This window comes from Zingiber officinale, chromosome 11B (genome assembly GCF_018446385.1).
Source record: "Zingiber officinale cultivar Zhangliang chromosome 11B, Zo_v1.1, whole genome shotgun sequence".
Classification (NCBI taxonomy): domain Eukaryota; kingdom Viridiplantae; phylum Streptophyta; class Magnoliopsida; order Zingiberales; family Zingiberaceae; genus Zingiber; species Zingiber officinale.
The window spans coordinates 77,270,657-77,287,476 of record NC_056007.1 but is presented as its reverse complement, the minus strand read 5'-3'; the positions used below and the strand labels follow the sequence as shown (position 1 = coordinate 77,287,476).

General features: G+C 36.6%; 1 protein-coding gene and 1 pseudogene across 3 annotated transcripts; both read left to right on the top strand.

Annotated features, from left to right (window-relative positions):
- Nucleotides 1–559: 559 nt before the first annotated feature.
- On the top strand, nt 560–10,001 carry LOC122034805 (translocase of chloroplast 34, chloroplastic-like). Of its 3 annotated transcripts, XM_042594162.1 has the most exons (9): nt 560–721; nt 877–986; nt 1,079–1,186; nt 1,262–1,386; nt 8,148–8,276; nt 8,349–8,412; nt 9,233–9,301; nt 9,407–9,568; nt 9,657–10,001. In XM_042594162.1, the coding sequence occupies exons 2-9, from the start codon at nt 888–890 to the stop codon at nt 9,762–9,764; spliced, it is 864 nt and encodes a 287-aa protein (XP_042450096.1). In that variant the 5' UTR covers nt 560–721; nt 877–887; the 3' UTR covers nt 9,765–10,001. The 3 variants fall into 3 exon arrangements, with proteins under 3 accessions (XP_042450096.1, XP_042450094.1, XP_042450095.1); XM_042594160.1 differs by having other exon boundaries at nt 561–721; nt 8,148–8,412; XM_042594161.1 differs by having other exon boundaries at nt 569–721; nt 885–986; nt 8,148–8,412.
- A 1,587-nt stretch (nt 10,002–11,588) lies between these two features.
- LOC122034060 lies at nt 11,589–13,372 on the top strand (annotated as a pseudogene).
- Nucleotides 13,373–16,820: the final 3,448 nt, after the last annotated feature.

Here is a 16,820-nt window from a genome sequence, read left to right as displayed (position 1 = left end):
GCAACGGTAAAACATTCGACATACGCTTGAATTTCAGCTATAATGTATTAGTTATTGGGGTGAATCTGTTTGCACTTTCGGATTAATCCGGCATCTCGATTATAAAAAAAACAAAAAATGATGAGCTTTATCTTTAAGATTTGAGTGGAGTAAAGTCAGGTAGATTAATAAAAATGATAATTCTTGTTGGCCAGAATCTGGTCAGCTAGAATTTTTTATCCTCCAATTAGAATACATGCATAAATTAATGTACACATATGATATTACTAAAATATATATGTGTACACTTGTATGTATTAATTCTAGCTGGCCAGATTCTGACCATTTAGCATTATCCTAATAAAAATATATATGATTAACGCTAATCTTCATACTCAATTAAGTCAGGTAGATTAATAAAAATATATATGTTTAACGCTAATCTTCATACTCAATTATATTAACTGTGTATTGGATGGATTGCTTGACTATATTTGGGCTGAGTTAAGAAATTGGGCTTCAATTGTAGCAAAGCTAAATTCAGCTTATTATTTTATTCTTGTCCCGATTCGGCACGGCACCTTATCTACCCTTTTTCCTACTACTCGTCGCTCTCCTTCGAGCCCAGAGCAAAACCCTCGGAGGCTCCGCTCCACGTCTCCTACGATCTCCTTGGCCTTTCTGGGCTTCGATTCGTTGGGGTTTTATCGCGCCACTTTCTTCCGAAGTTCAATCGCTAGTGGTAATCGCAATCTTATCCAGAATGTGCGATTTTTTTTTTTACGAAAAAAAAGAGGATTCTTATTTCGAGTCTTGTTGCTCGTGAAGTATTTTTTCCGGTGGAATTTTTTCATCTTTTTGGTTCATATGTGTCATGTCGATGGCTGAAATCTGTAGGCCGATAGGTTATGGCGGCGCAAGTTGCCCGTGAATGGACTGGGATCCAGCAGTTCCCTGTTGCTACGCAGAACAAATTACATGAAATATTAGGAAAATTAAAGCTAGAGGTTCTTCTCTCTTAATATCACTTTTTAATAGAGGATTCTCCTTTATTTTTACTCTTTTTGATTAATTTCTATTTCCTGTTTGTTTTCTCTAGAATGCAAGCACCTTGACAATTCTGTTGATGGGAAAGGGCGGAGTGGGGAAGTCATCCACTTTGAATTCCATCTTAGGGGAGAGGGTGGCAACTGTTAGTGCTTTTCAGGTTTGTCTTTTTTGTTTCAATGCTGGTTTAATATTAGTTGTCTGTATACTGTCAATTTATTTTATGCTTTTGCAGTCTGAGGGTTTGAGACCTATGATGTGCTCTCGGACTAGGGCAGGTTTCACCTTGAATATCATAGACACTCCAGGGCTTGTTGAAGGTGGATATGTGAACGAACAGGCTATTGAAATCATAAAAAGGTGTGTACCCAATCAATGTTATTACCCAGAAGGGCACAAACTATATTTTGTAGGTTAAAGGTGTAGGAGTTGCAAATCGCATTTGATTAGAAGAATGAAATCTCAATATTTTGATTATTTTTCTATTGGATAATATCTATAATCTGCTTTGAGCCTCTCTTAGTAATTGAAATTTAAATTCTTGAACTATCTTTAACCATAATAGCATTATATCTATAGCAGATAACATGCATAGCTCAGAGGAACCTGCTGCGATCAGGACATTAGTTCAGTTCTTATTTCTATTTGGCTATTATTTTTCATCTTTTCTAAGCAGATGACTAAGATTCTAAAAATAAAATGTGAGTGTGATGTGTTCGACTCATTGCATTCTCATATGCATGTCATATTCAGGGGCATATGCTTTTTTTTTTTGTTAATCAAGTATCCAGTTCTTCGAACCGATTAAGTCCTATAAGTGACTGGCTCGGCCCCACAGAAAGTTTCCGCTAGCCATTAGGGTAAATCTGAAAGTGCACGTGACTCCTTGCTTAGCAGCTTTTAACCCCACGGGAGGAAAATGTTTGCAGTACGCCGTAGTTGGGAATCGAACCATAGGTGCTTGGTCAAGCGCCTTACCACAGCTATTGCTTGGGGCATATGTCAATGTTTAAAATGTTAAAATTGATAGATCGATTAAGTGCGATCAGAGGGGTGGGTGAATATCAGATTTAAAATTTTTTTCTTTCTTTAAATCGTAGAAGTGCACAATGAAAGCAAAAGAGAGACAGTTTGTTTACTCTGTCGAGTCTGTACTTAACTCCTATCATGCCCATGGTCCCACCAAGACCGACGGGCAATTTACTATAACCTTCTTCAAATCTTCTGAAAGAAGTGGATCACATGTATACAAATATGTAAGATAGTACCCTACTATCTTATACGAAATTAAGTGTAGCAAATAAAATATACCCCACAGAGGTACTCAAAAGTCAAGCTCGGCTGTACTTATCGGAGAAGCTGGCAGGACTCGACGAAGACTGAGAGTATAACCGATGCTAGAAAAAGCTTGAGATATCGTGGTGCAACATCCACAAACTTCGAGCCTCTTTATAGGGCGCGTGAATAGATCGCCTTGGCCGACCGATCCCAATCACCGGCCGATCAACCCGCCTCCCTTCGCTCCCTACCGGAGTTCGAATCGCCTCGATCTTTCGTGACGCATCGATCATAGCGGTCTTGGCCGACCATCCAATTTTCATCGGATCAACAACTTCCTTCCTCGTTTCGTCGTGGATTACCGAGATCAACAAGCACGCACCATTATCGTCGATTGTCCGTCACCGATCCTGCGTTCACCGACGATCCGCTTTCTTTTCCTTTTCCTTCTCGACGAAGGCCGATGAATCACCAGCCGAGTCAACACAGTCGGCCGACCGATCTTACTGCTCGTCACCATCACGTCTGATCGATCATAATGCTCGACCGATCCGAACATCCGCCATGACTCGACAATCCAACACGTCCAAAAAGAAGAGAGGTCAGTAAAACATCCTCGCAAAAACCATAATATTATAATGCTTGTGCCTTCTTTCCAACTGCTATGATCTAAAGTTCCTTCTCGAACCCGACTCTGATTGCCTCGCCCTGTCGATGTTTACTCACCACCTATACACGAAACTTGATCCTCAATCTAGTTTGACTTTTACTTAGCTTCGATCGTCTCTCCCGATTTTTCTTTTCTCTTGACTCTTCGTCTCGGATCGCCTTGACCCCTGATCGACCGCCAAGCTTCGGAACCTACACCAGCCTACTGACCACCGCCGATTAATCGTACTAAGCAGTACTTGTTATATCTTGTTAACAGTACTTGTTACCAACAATGAGCACTTAACTTGAAATTATCTCGGTTTACTGATCTGTCCTCAGACACAAAAAAAAATTGTTATATTAATAAAAATATAATATATAAAAGAAGTCAACCTATCAGTAATTAACAACAACAACCAACTCTTATCCCATTAAGGGGTCGTCGATACTATTACGGTCCATGTGCCTGCCTACTATTAACTCATTTATTAAATATCATTATTTATTATGTTCTAAATTTTATCTTGTTTTTCGTGTCTTGTCACTATCTCATAGATGCGTCTGCATTTGCGTGCATTAGCGTTGACATGTCATGCATCTATATTATCTTGTGAGTACATCTTTCTCTGTTTTCATCTGTTTTCATCATCTTTCTCGTCAACTGCATGTACTGGCCCACGCTCCATAAATTAACTATACTATGCTATTACTCTGCTTCATGATCAACATTCGAGTAGTTCTCTCTCAGTGATAGCGAGGTGAGTGTAAACTTTAAGTTTTAGAGATTTCTGAGTTTACCAAAACCTCAGACGATGTCCCTTCTATTCCTTTACTCATTTATGTATTAAGACATCTATTATATATCTGTATCGTTTTGCAAAAATGATTCTAAATATTTAAAGTTCTCGGTAGGCCCGCATCATTACTTTATCTTATCCTTATCATCAACAATTGTGCATGTCAAATGCAATAATATCTGAAGAACTTAAATTCCGTATATATACAGCCTATTATTTTATTTTACTTAAGTTCATTAAAACCTTTCTCTTAAGTGTTTCCTTGAGATTCTAGTTTTCCGAAGATCCTACGTCTAGATCTTAACAAGATTTACTCTGTGACCATTAATACGACGACCGTGGTACCTGGTAACCGTTATTATCCTCTACTGTATTATCACTCTTGAATATTATATAATGAATGCCATCTCGAGTATTATAATATTAAGGGACATCAATAATTGATATGTGATCTTATCCTTATATTTTATCATTATCTGCCAAATGCTTCATACCGTCTTTATTTTTCATTATTTATATCCTACCTTAATTAGTATGTAATTAATATACGCCTATAAAATCTCTAAAATTCAAATTTACATGGACTCATCGTGTAACTTTTCTAAGTACCAATAGAGATGTAGATCTTGTTTTTTCTCGAATATTTTAGTTGTCAAGATGTATAACTCCACATAGAACATCCAAACACGAAAGCCAGCCCAATTAATTTTCGATCATAACGTGGTGGTCTCAATCTTTTTTATTTATTCATTATATCAGTTGTATCATTAGTTTAATAATTTTTAATTTTAACAAATAACAATGTTAAAATTCACTAATGCCAAATTCAGGCAAACCCGCTCAAGGTGCCACCTGGGGACAGGTCCGGACAAGAGACCTGGCTAGATATATATTAAATTTAATTTATAATTTATATTTATACACAACTAATAAAATATCATTAGACTCACGATGACTAATTATCACCTCATATATTTATTCTACACTCTATATTTTTAACAACTTGTATAAGCCTATTTCATCATATCATATTGTGATCCTCCTCTGACGTGAAAATGAAGTCTCTCACACTTTAGAGAGCTTCTGAGAGTTGAGTCAGATTTATTCCGCCCATCCATTCCGTTTTTGCATTTAACCATTTAGTAGAGCAAACCTAACCTTCGATGTATACATCGCGTCTCCACCCTGATGATCCAAACTGCGCATCGGGCGATTTTCGCAATATTCCTCATCCTTTTTTTTTTTTTTATGAACATCTATGAATTGGACATGGATGGAGAATTATTCGATTGCTGAATCACATTATATTTCCTTTCTTTGAAAAGAAGAGGTAATATTATAGATAGATAAATATAAAACTTTAAATTAATACTTTACTTTAATTAAAGACTTAAAGTTTAAACTTACTCAAGGCACTTTTTTTCCACGATAAACTTCAAGTATCCTTCGAACCACTTCAAGTTGGGTGAAGCCTCGTACGATACGTATCCGTATCAACGTATATAATATTAATTTTCCGTTTCACTCGTCGGTGTGGTGTGTTCTTGTGATGACTGTCAGGTCTTGTTTTCCTTCAGATTAAACCTATAATCCTTGATTCAGATGTGTAGATCCTTTTCGCACGAATGCATCTGCATTATTAATTTGCTCCTCATTAAGAGTAAAGATCCTTGTGACCTCCTTATAAAGAGTAATAGATGATAATAGTGATTGACCGAAATTCAAACCAAACGATATGATCGGTATCGTGCGAGTGATTTTCTGAATCTACTCATTCATTTTGATACTATGCATAGAAGTCTCTGATATACTTTAGTGATGAAGAATCCCCCATTAGAAACCATGGACGACTTTCTATCTCGGAATCAAGAACTTATCATGGAGATAATATCAAAATACACGTCTTTTTAAACGAGCAATAGAGTCGATCGAATATGAGCCCTGAGAAATATATATTTCACTGTACAACATGGAGAAACTTACCCTGAGTGCATTCAAACTTATGGTGAGCCGATGTGTCAGTAGAACCTCGTAGTAAATTCTCTTGGCATTGAAACTACGTAGAGCGAATCAACGACGGATGGTTAAACGTGTGAGTGTGATGTTGTAACGAGGTCCTCTTAAGCTGCATATTCGGCTTTCATCACACGTTGACTCCATAGTATATTACTCTTTTTATCCTAGTTGCGCTCTTACACTAATTCACTGGTCGGAAATAAGTGTTCGAGCTTGTAACGCTTTATGGTTGCACTTATACGTACAATCACACAGTTGTATCATGTCTTAACCTTCACACTTGGTTGTCAACGCATTGAAAATGTTCGAGTTCCATTTTATCCCGCCCATTCGATCCGCCCATTAAGTACGTGATATCTTATGGTCATCCTTGTGTATCGTCGGAAACTCACTCTAGAACCTACCAAATTGAATTGACCTCATATCATATCACCTCCAGTAGTTCAGGTTTATTTTGATTAGATTATTTCAACAGGGAGAGCGTTTCATCAGATTAAGAAATACACCTCTAGAACCTTTTTACCTATGTATTCTTCTATTGGATCTATCATTTGGCACCTTCTTCTTTCATTCTTCAGGGTCTTTATTTGCACTTATTTTGAACTTTGTGCTTCTTTCTCAATTGACTAACGGATACAATTTTAGGTATATATGTGTGCTATTATTTTATTCCTATCTATTGCTTTTTGCTATTTTACAAACCGTATACATTTAATATTTTGTCTCTTAAGGTTCCTAGGATCCATGCGACTGACAACTCACCATCATTCGACCACGAACTTCATTGGACATCAAATTCTTCGGGTCAATATGTCCAAGATGATTTACTATAGTCAGTCGTAGTGACTCGGACTTGGATGCTCATGTCATCAAATTGGAATCGTTGTATTGTGAAGAAAGTGATAGAAAAGTGATTTAAGAATAAATTTAGGATATAAATCAATAAAAAAATATTAATATAAATTAGTAAAAAAATATTGTCAGAATATAAATGTGATTTATATGAATTAATAAATTTTATTAGATTTTTTTAACATTTTAAATATAAAATTATGAATATAAATATGATTTATATGAATTAATAAAATATATTAGAATTTTTTTATTTTAAATATAAAATATCAGAATATAAATTAATTAATAATATTCATTAGAATTTTTTAATTTTAAATATAATATTATTAAAATATAAATAACTTTATAAAATTTATAAAAAGATTTTAATTTTAAATATATTTTTTATATAATTTATTGGGATAATTTAATTAGGGGGTATAAAAGTCTATTCAAAGTACCCTATTTAAGTGAGGAATTGTTGAATTAAATAAATAATTAATTAATTAAAAAAATCATTGCGAGGCTGTGCCGAACGCGACGCGGCATGATTGTGCTGAACTCCGGCGGCGGCGGGTCATTCCCGGGCACGTCTGTGGTTGCCAGATGAGTTGCCGGAAGCTTCCAGTGGCATTGGACGCTTCACGGAAGGCTTTCGGCAGCGCCAGAAGCTTTTGGCGACTCGTCTGGCAGCCCAGATGCATCCTACGACATTGAAGTGTTGTAGGAGGTGAAAAAAAATTACATAAAATAAATTTAAAAACTTACCAATCATCGAGCTCTGCCGGAGGAGGCGAGAGGCCGTTGGGGCAGTCAAAACAGCATGAGATCGAATCGGATTTAGGACTTTAAATGGAAAATAAATAAAAATAAAATAAAATCCAAAATTTTCGGGCGCTAGGCTTGCCACCCAACACCTTTCTGGTGTGGGTGCTGGCCTAGGTGACCGCCTAGGGCGCATTTTAGAACACAAATAAATTATATAATTATGCTATATAATACATAATCAACAACAATCTATATTGATGTAGAATAAGATATCACATGCATATGATTCAACCCTTGAAAAGTAAATGTTGAAGTTGAACATTTACAAGTTCTCAAACCAAAAATGTGGACTAGAAAAACAGCACAAAAGCCAAACTAGTGTTTCTATTTGATTTACTTTGATTCAGACTTTTTGGAATGAACCATTGTTTATATTTTTGGCTTTTCTTAGAGGTCAGCCACATATGGTGCATACTCAACCACTTGGACCCTGCCTACTGAATCAAATTGTATTGGGCGACTGCATATGCATGCTATATGTGATGGGTCCCCCGCAACATATGTATATGAGCCCACCTAGATCACCTTTTAGGATAGTGCGATAATGAACTACCTACCTCCTCTTCTTGTAATGATGTTCCATTTTCATTTTCTTTGAAGATTTTTATTTTCGTATTAGAAGATTTATTCTGATAGGATTATTGGTTACTTATATCCTCATCATGTCTTTAGCCACTTTAACTTATTGCTTTTATTGTTTCTGCCAAAACAATTCAGGTTTCTCTTGAACAAAACTATTGATGTTCTTCTATATGTGGACCGGTTGGATGCATATAGAGTGGATAATTTGGATAAGCAAGTTATCAAAGCTATCACTGACACATTTGGGAAGAGAATTTGGCAAAGGTCTATGGTTGTTTTAACTCATGCACAATTATCTCCACCAGATGGTTTGAGCTATGATGAATTCTTCACCAGACGATCAGAAACACTATTGAAATGCATTCGCATGGGTGCCCGAATTAAGATGCAAGAGTTTGAGGTATAAAGTTCTCATTTATTGTATGTCTTAAAATCTTTCCTTTTTTCCTTGGCAACTATACTGTGTGTTTATGCTGTCTTGACAAATTTACAGAAGTTAGCGTTCAGTAACATATTTATTGGCTCCTAAATGATTACATTATGTTATTCATTCCTCTCTGCAAATGGTAAAATTCATTAGAAAATAAATAATCTAAAAATGCTTCATGGTAATAAAACACTGATTTGAATGGTTCCTTCCATCTTTGTCTTCATATCAGGCAGTTGCCAACATGAATTTTGTTTGCTTGGAGAAATTGTCATTTAACATTATTTAGTGACATACCAACAATTTGATCTTGCCTTGCCTCTTTTTATTAGTATAGACTGTCTTCAATGAGCATTATGGGCATTTCATGTCATCGTCCAAATTTTGCATTTGTTTCAGTGGTTTTGCTGCTACTCGATTTCCAACAAGAACAATAGGTTGGAGTTACTAGTGATTTTGAGCTCTGCTGGCAAGTTTCCAAGTCTAGCAATGTGCTTCCTTACTTTTCCTTTGATGTGTATGTATAAGCTTTTCTGTCTGTCTCTGTTTGGACAAATCTGATATCCTTGGCTTTGTTCAGGGTTTTATTCTGGTTATATTTAGTTGGCCTAACTCATTCTGTGATGTCACCTAGTCCAAGTATCTGTACTTAGATATTTTAGATTTATGATAGTATGAATATTCTGAATCCTTCTAGTGTTCTGCCATTTTTGCACCATTTAAATTCTGTGTGCTACTGCTGTCGGTGAAGGATCACATCCTTTGATATTTTTCATTTTTTTTCTCTTCCTAGGATTCTCCCATTCCTGTTGCCCTGGTTGAAAACAGTGGGAGATGCAATACCAATTCTGACGGGGAAAAGGTTTGTTGATTTTTTTTCTCTCTTCCTATTGTGTGTGACTTGTGTCATCTTTTACGGCTTGAAGTCAAGACCACTCCTAAGTAACTTTGACAATTATCCATGTAGATTCTGCCTAGTGGTACTGCTTGGATTCCAAATTTGGTTGAAGTAGTCACAACAGTAAGTGCTAAAGGGAGCAAGCCTATAACAGTCGACCAGAAGCTGATCGAGGGCCCCAACCCAAATGAGCGGGGAAAGTTCTTCATTCCTCTTATACTAGCATTTCAGGTCATCTTTGTACATTAACCTAATGTAGACATAGATGAAATTTGACTATGAAAGTTAAAAACTCAAAGATTTATTATCCATATTTCAGTATTTCTTCATCATCAAAGGTATTCAGCGGACTATCAAGAGAGATATTGAAACAGAAAAAAGGCCAGCTTGGGAGACATGGGCTTCCCAGAAGGCAGATAGATTCTGAGTTAGATCAGGGACATGGTTATTGTGAATGCGATAGATACACTGATTCTGCTGCGTGCATATATTTTTATTATTTCCTTTTGTCCCTACTTAATATGAAATTATTGTTTCAGGCGGAATATTGGATTCATTTACTACTTTCAGCTTTTCATGTATTGTTGGTCTACTTTTCCTGGGGCTGCTAAGCAGTCAAAATGATGATATGCAGTCCTGACTTGAAATGAATTTTGTTCCTCTACTGCTTGGCAAAAGTATTCTTAAAGATTTTTTTTTTTTTTGTCCATAGCTCTAATGAGTGTTCTTATACAAAAAAAAATTATAATCTTCATAAACCAAAAGGGACTGTATGTACCACATGAGAACTGATTTTCTAAAATTGGATGGCTGTGATTAACTGATTAAACGGATTTGACTCGGTCACGGTGCCAATTAGTGGCCCAAAAATGAAGCGCAAAAGGGTCAACAAAACCATCCGATGATCTACCAACAATTAATCACCAACGATACTTATGCAGCCGATCGGAAGCGACCGCTTGTGGTGGATGCTTTTGTCCCCGACACGAAGTCCCGATCCAAGCTTCCTCGCCTCCCTCCAATCGTCCACGATGCCTCGGTAATGCATCTGTCGATCCGTTTGCAGCGGAGGGGGAGGCAGATTCCTCCCCCAATGGAATTAAGTGAGATATGTCACGAATGGAATGCGACTGGAAGCTCTGGGTTAGGCGCTGCACTAAACGAGGTCCACCGGATTACTAAGTGACAATGTAGGATTCAGTGCCCATGTTGTTCGGTTCAATCAAAGTTTCACATAAGAAACATTTGATAAAAATCATGAGTTTAAAAAAATGGAGGATATATTCATTGGCATAAGGTCCTTTGGACAGGGATAGAGTCAGGAATTTTATATCGAGAAGACGAAATGTAGTGTTTATGTTGAGGGGAGGTGATCATGTCGTTACCTCATTCACCTCTCTTTCATCCCCTATTCCTATACCTCATATATTTCCTATACTTAAAAATTGAGACTTCGTCCCTGCTTTTGGGTAGAGTTCAAGGATAAAGTCATCAGGAGCGTAGCTACTGTGGGGCAAGGGGGTGCGATCGCCCCCTCTCATATTTACAGAAAAAAAAATTTAATATGATTAAAAATAAAATAAAAGGCCTGTCATCGCACGCCGTTGCCAATGCCGTTATCGTTTGCTGCCAACGCTGCCATCATTGCTTCGCTGCTATCGCTACTATCGTTTGCTGATAACGCTACCGACGCTCCAAAATAAATGTCTTTTGATTGAGGTAAAATTTTTTTACTTAATTTCTTTCAATTATGAATTTAAGTATTGAAAAAAATATGTAGTGTTAATTTTGCATATATTCATATTTTTGTTTATTATTCAAGTATGTTAAATGTTTACACATATTGAGATGATAAGTACATTTGATGTTTGATTTGTTATATGAATGTGAGGAATGTCATTAATGATTATTCAAAAATTTGATCAATTGAATCATATCATTTATTCCATGAATAGACTTATTATATAATTTACACCAATATTTTATAATAACAACATGCATATAAAATGAATCATCTTTATGATAAGAATTAAAATTACATAGTCATATAACTAGAAAAATATGTTTTTATAATGTAAACATTTGACTTTATATCTCTACCAATATGTGTGAAAAAATAAGGGATCATTAACTCTCTATTAATTTCGTTTATTATTTGTTTTTGAATATAAATTGTTGAAAACAAATAGTCATTAATTAGATGATTATGTTTCTGAAATATTATGTTGATGATAAATTAGGTGAAATAATAATGTTGAGGTATTTTAAGAAAATACGAGATGAACCTACTTCAAACAAGTCATCTCCCCCTCCACCACCTCCTCCTCCTCCGCCTCCTCCACCAGCTCCTCTTGATGCTGATTCAAATGAGTATCCTAGTGATCCTGGACTAAGAAAGCACATTCTTGAGTATAATGTTAATGAAAGGGAGATTGTTCAACGTTACTATTTGCAAAAAGGTCCTTTTCAACCTAAAAATCATGAATTTCCTTGGCGTTCTTGTCCCAAAGAGAAACGAAGATTTCGAGCTATATGGTTTAGTCTTCATCCTAATTGGCTAGAATACAACATTGCAAAAGATGTAGCTTTTTGTCTTTATTGTTATTTATTCAAAGCGGATCATGGTGGTCAAAGTGGTGGTGATTCTTTTGTTACTGAGGGATTTAAAAATTGGAGAAAGAAAGAAAAATTTAATGAACATGTTGGAAATCAGAGCAGCATTCACAACAGGTGCATGATGGCGACTTATGATTTAATGAATCAAAAATAACATATTGAAACTTGTTTGGTCAATCAGTCTAGTCAAGTAGCTATCGATTATCGTGTTCGCTTGACAACATCAATTGATTGCATAAGATTTCTTGTGCGTCAAGGATTAGCATTTCGTGGTCATGATGAATCAACAAACTCACTCAATCATGGTAATTGTCTTGAATTGTTAAGATTTCTTGCTGACTATAATGAGGATATCAATAAAGTTGCACTAGACAATGCTCCCTCAAATCTCAAATTGACATCGCCTGATATTCAGAAAGATATTATCAGATCCATTGCTTATTTAACCACTAATTCTATTCTTGGAGATCTCGGTGATGAATTATTTACTATATTGGTTGATGAGGCTCGTGATATATCTGTTAAAGAACAAATGACAGTTGCTTTACGGTTTGTAGATGAAAGGGGAAATATTGTTGAGCGCTTTCTAGGCATTGTACATGTAAGCGACACTACTGCCTTATCACTTAAAACTGCTATTGATTCTTTGTTGTGTCAACATGGATTATCTATATCTAATTTGCGGGGGCAAGGATACGATGGAGCTAGCAATATGAGAGGAGAATTCAATGGCTTAAAAAGCTTAATTATGATGGAGAACCCTTCTGCTTATTATGTTCATTGTTTTGCTCATCAACTGCAACTTACACTTGTAGCTGTTGCTGAAAATCATATAAGAATTTCTACTTTTTTTGATGTGGTTGCACAATTGAACAATATTGTTGGAGCATCATGCAAGCGAAGAGATATACTTCGTGAGAAACAATTTGAAAAAGTTATTAAAGGAATTTGCAATGGTGATATCTTCACTGGACAAGGTATGGATCAGGAGATGACATTAAAAAGAGCTGGGAGCATAGTTGGGGTTCACATTATAATACATTGTTAAGTTTGATACATTTGTATCCTTCAATTATTGATGTCCTTTTATTTGTTGAAGAGGAGGGAAAAGATCACAAGCAAAGGGCACAAGCAAATAATCTGTTGGAATTGATTGGAAAATATGAATTTATATTTCAGATGCACTTAATGAAGAATATATTGGGTGTCACGAATGATTTGTCTCAAGATTTACAAAGAAAAGATCAAGACATTGTAAATGCCATGATTCTTGTAAGATCAAGCAAACATCAACTGCAAACTATGAGAGATGATGGTTGGGATTTGTTACTGAATGAAATTTCTTTATTTTGTGTTAAGTATGAGGTAGTCACCCTGCACATGGAAGACTTGTTCGTCTTTCATGGAAGATCACGATGAAATATTGAAGGAAGGACAAATCTTCACTATTATCGTGTTGAAACGTTTTATGAAGTGATAGATTTGCAACTTCAGGAGTTGAACAGTCGCTTTAACGAAGTGAACACGGAGTTGTTGTTGTGTATGAGTTGTCTTGATCCATCAAATTCATTCTCTGCTTATGATAAGAGAAAATTACTTCAGTTTGCTCAGTTTTATCCATCCGATTTTTCCCCAATGGAGTTAATGCATCTTGAGCCCTAACTTGATAACTTTATTTTTGATATGCGGAGTAGCAATCAATTCTTTGAGGTTGTGGGGATTAGCCAGCTTGCTAAAAGGATGGTTCAATTGAAAAAACATCGTCTACATCCTTTGGTATATTTACTTTTGAAGTTAGCATTGCTATTACCTGTTGCAACTGCAATTGTAGAGAGAGTGTTTTCAGTAATGAAAATAATCAAAACCTCACTTCGAAATCGGTTGGGAGATGATATGGTAAATGATTGTTTGATACCATATATTGAGCGAGATGTGTTTGATACCATTGATAATGAAGCTATTATTCAGCATTTTCAAAATATGAAATCTCGAAGAGTGATATTGTAAAAAACATATGAAGTTCATATATAACTTTTATTATACATTTCCTGTGTTGTATTATTTTTTTTAATTTGTTGAATTCGCACCCCCCCAATTGAAAATCCTAACTATGCCACTGATAATCATGAGGGTCTAGATCTAAATTGGACAATATCATGTCATTGTAGAGATATATGAATATCCTTTGTGTCATTAAAGAGATATATGAATATTCTCCTTAAGGAGAAACCCACTTAACACTTCAGCTGAACTCGTGGGGCTAGTTCCGCTAGATAACTCGATCCTACATGCAGGAGCGGACGAGATTTGTTGTGATTGAAGGTGGAGGTGAATGAGTCCATTGTCGAGGCTGATGTATTTGACATCGTTGAGGAGCTTCCTAGTGGGGATGTTGGATAGATTCCAGATGCCCACAAAGTGTTGGATAAAGAGCCTGAGGTCTCTTTTTCCTTGTGTCTTGATTCCTTCGTTGATGGCAACGAAGGTGGTAAATCAACAATAGAGGAGTCCATTGGAAGGTCCCAGATCTCTTAGAACTCGGTGGTGTCAATCAGGGATCCGCCACGAGGTCGTGACCTCGATCAGAAGCGGTTGAAGAGCTCATTCTCCATCTCAAAGAGTGTCATCTCATTACAAATTGAGTACTCTGAGCTTTCCTCTTCGCCACCCTTGTTTGAGATCCGATCAGGGATCCGCTACGATCTCTCTTGCTTCGAGCGGATCTCAAACAAGGGCGGCGAAGAGGAAAGCTCAGATGGTGGATTCACTAATATTAATTACTCCTCGATTCTTGCAGCCTCCTCATCCTCTTTCAATACATTTTCCAAGAAATTTCATGGAAGAGCATTTCCCTTTGCGGGGATAGTTAGGATTCAAATTTACCTAAGGTTGACCGTTGACGATAATTTATATAATAAATTAATTAATTTTAAAATATAAATAAAAAATATGAATATTAATTTCTTTGAAATTATAGAACAAAAGAATCTAATATTCAATACATTCAAAAGCATAGAGTAAAAAAATACTATTGAAATTGTATGTGTTTTTTTTAGAATCAAACTCATTAATTATTATATCATTATTAATTTTTTCAATGAACTTCTGTTCAATGTAGATGACCATAGAATATGCTAAATACTCTTTTTCCATCTTGTTACGAAGAACTGTTTTAAAAATGGTTGTCAATTGTTGCTATAAAAACAAGAAGAGTTAAAGTAAGGTGAATTAACCTATCAATTAAATAAATATATTAGATTTAATATATAAGTAAATGATATAGTTATAATGTATAAAATATAACAAATGAGAAAAAAAATTACTTGTTATTCAAATTATAGGATCCTGATTTATTTGTTTCAACTAATCTTCGATATAATTGAAAATAGTTGATAAATTCTGAAATATTTCATGGCTAGCAATATCAAACTTATAGTGATCTAATTACATTCTCATTCTCAAGTGATGTAAATCTTGTGCATCAAAATCAAGAGGATAGAATTTCTCAGCAAGTCAATAAATGTGATCAACATTAAGAATCTTAAAATTTTCTTTAAGTTCCAAAGCACAACTAATCTTAAGAAGTTTGACTGCCTCATCATTGAATCTGATGGGACCGAAAAGTAGTTAGAGGGGGGGGGGGGGGGGAATAGCTCGTCGCGTGCTAGGTGCTCGTCGTTGCTTGTTTCTTCAAGGATATGCAGCGAAAATACAAGAAACAAAAACATACAACGCTAACACTTAGGATTTTACTTGGTATCCACCTCACAAGAGGTGACTAGTCCAAGGATCCACACACACACTCCACTAATAAACACTCCTTTTGGTAACTACCGGAGAAGCCCTACAAGTTCACACTACAAGAAGAAAGGAAATGATACACAAATATAAGCAAAAGCTTGAATATAGAAACCCTAACCTAGCTTTCTTTGTAATAGATCCGCCTCTTGACTTGGAAAACCTCCAAGAACCTTCAAATTTGATCTTTGTGGAGAAGCAGGTGTGAAATCGAGAGATGAATCGGTGAAATGAAACGCTATCGCTAGAAGGAAGCGCTTCCTGCTATCGGCCGTCGGATCGGATCGATGATTGCTCCCAATCGATCGGGAGGCTTGGATCGATAAACCGATCGATCGAGCACCTCACTTTTGCCGATGGTCCGATCCTTGATCGGCGCGCTGGTCGATCCTGCAAGCAGAGCACAGCGCGCGGAAAGCCACGACCTCCTGTCATGATCAGGTCACTGACTCACCCGATCGATCAACGATCGATTGGGCATGATCATCGATCGTGATCGATCTCTGCATGCTTGATGCTGGATCGATGTCCGATCTTTGACCGGATCCGCGCGATCCGATCTGCCGGGGATCAATCTAATCATCGATCAGCTTGGTTTTGCCCAAGCAAGTCCAAAGCCTCCTAAACCAACATCGGTCAACCATGACTTATTGATACATAAAACCAGGTTCCGGTCACCCTTGACCTACTTGGACTTTCACCGATGCAACCGACCCATCTGGATTTCCGTTGCGGCTTCACCCGCTTCCTAGGACTTCTCTTCGCTTGCTCACACCGGCTCTACTACTCACTTAGTTCTCCTTGCCCCTAGCTTCACTCACTAGGATTTCCAACGCCCTAGCTTCACTCACTAGGACTTTCCTCCTGCCTAACATCCTCTAGGACTTCCATCAAGTATCCGGTTAACCTTGACCTACTTGACTCTTCTTCAACCAACCTGGAACGATCGGACGGAGGAAACAACAATCTCCCCAAATGCAACTACATTGTCAAACACGAAAGAGCAAAGCCAAGACTTGTCGACCACCTTGACTGGGGGATATTGCACCAACAATCTCCCCCTTTTTAA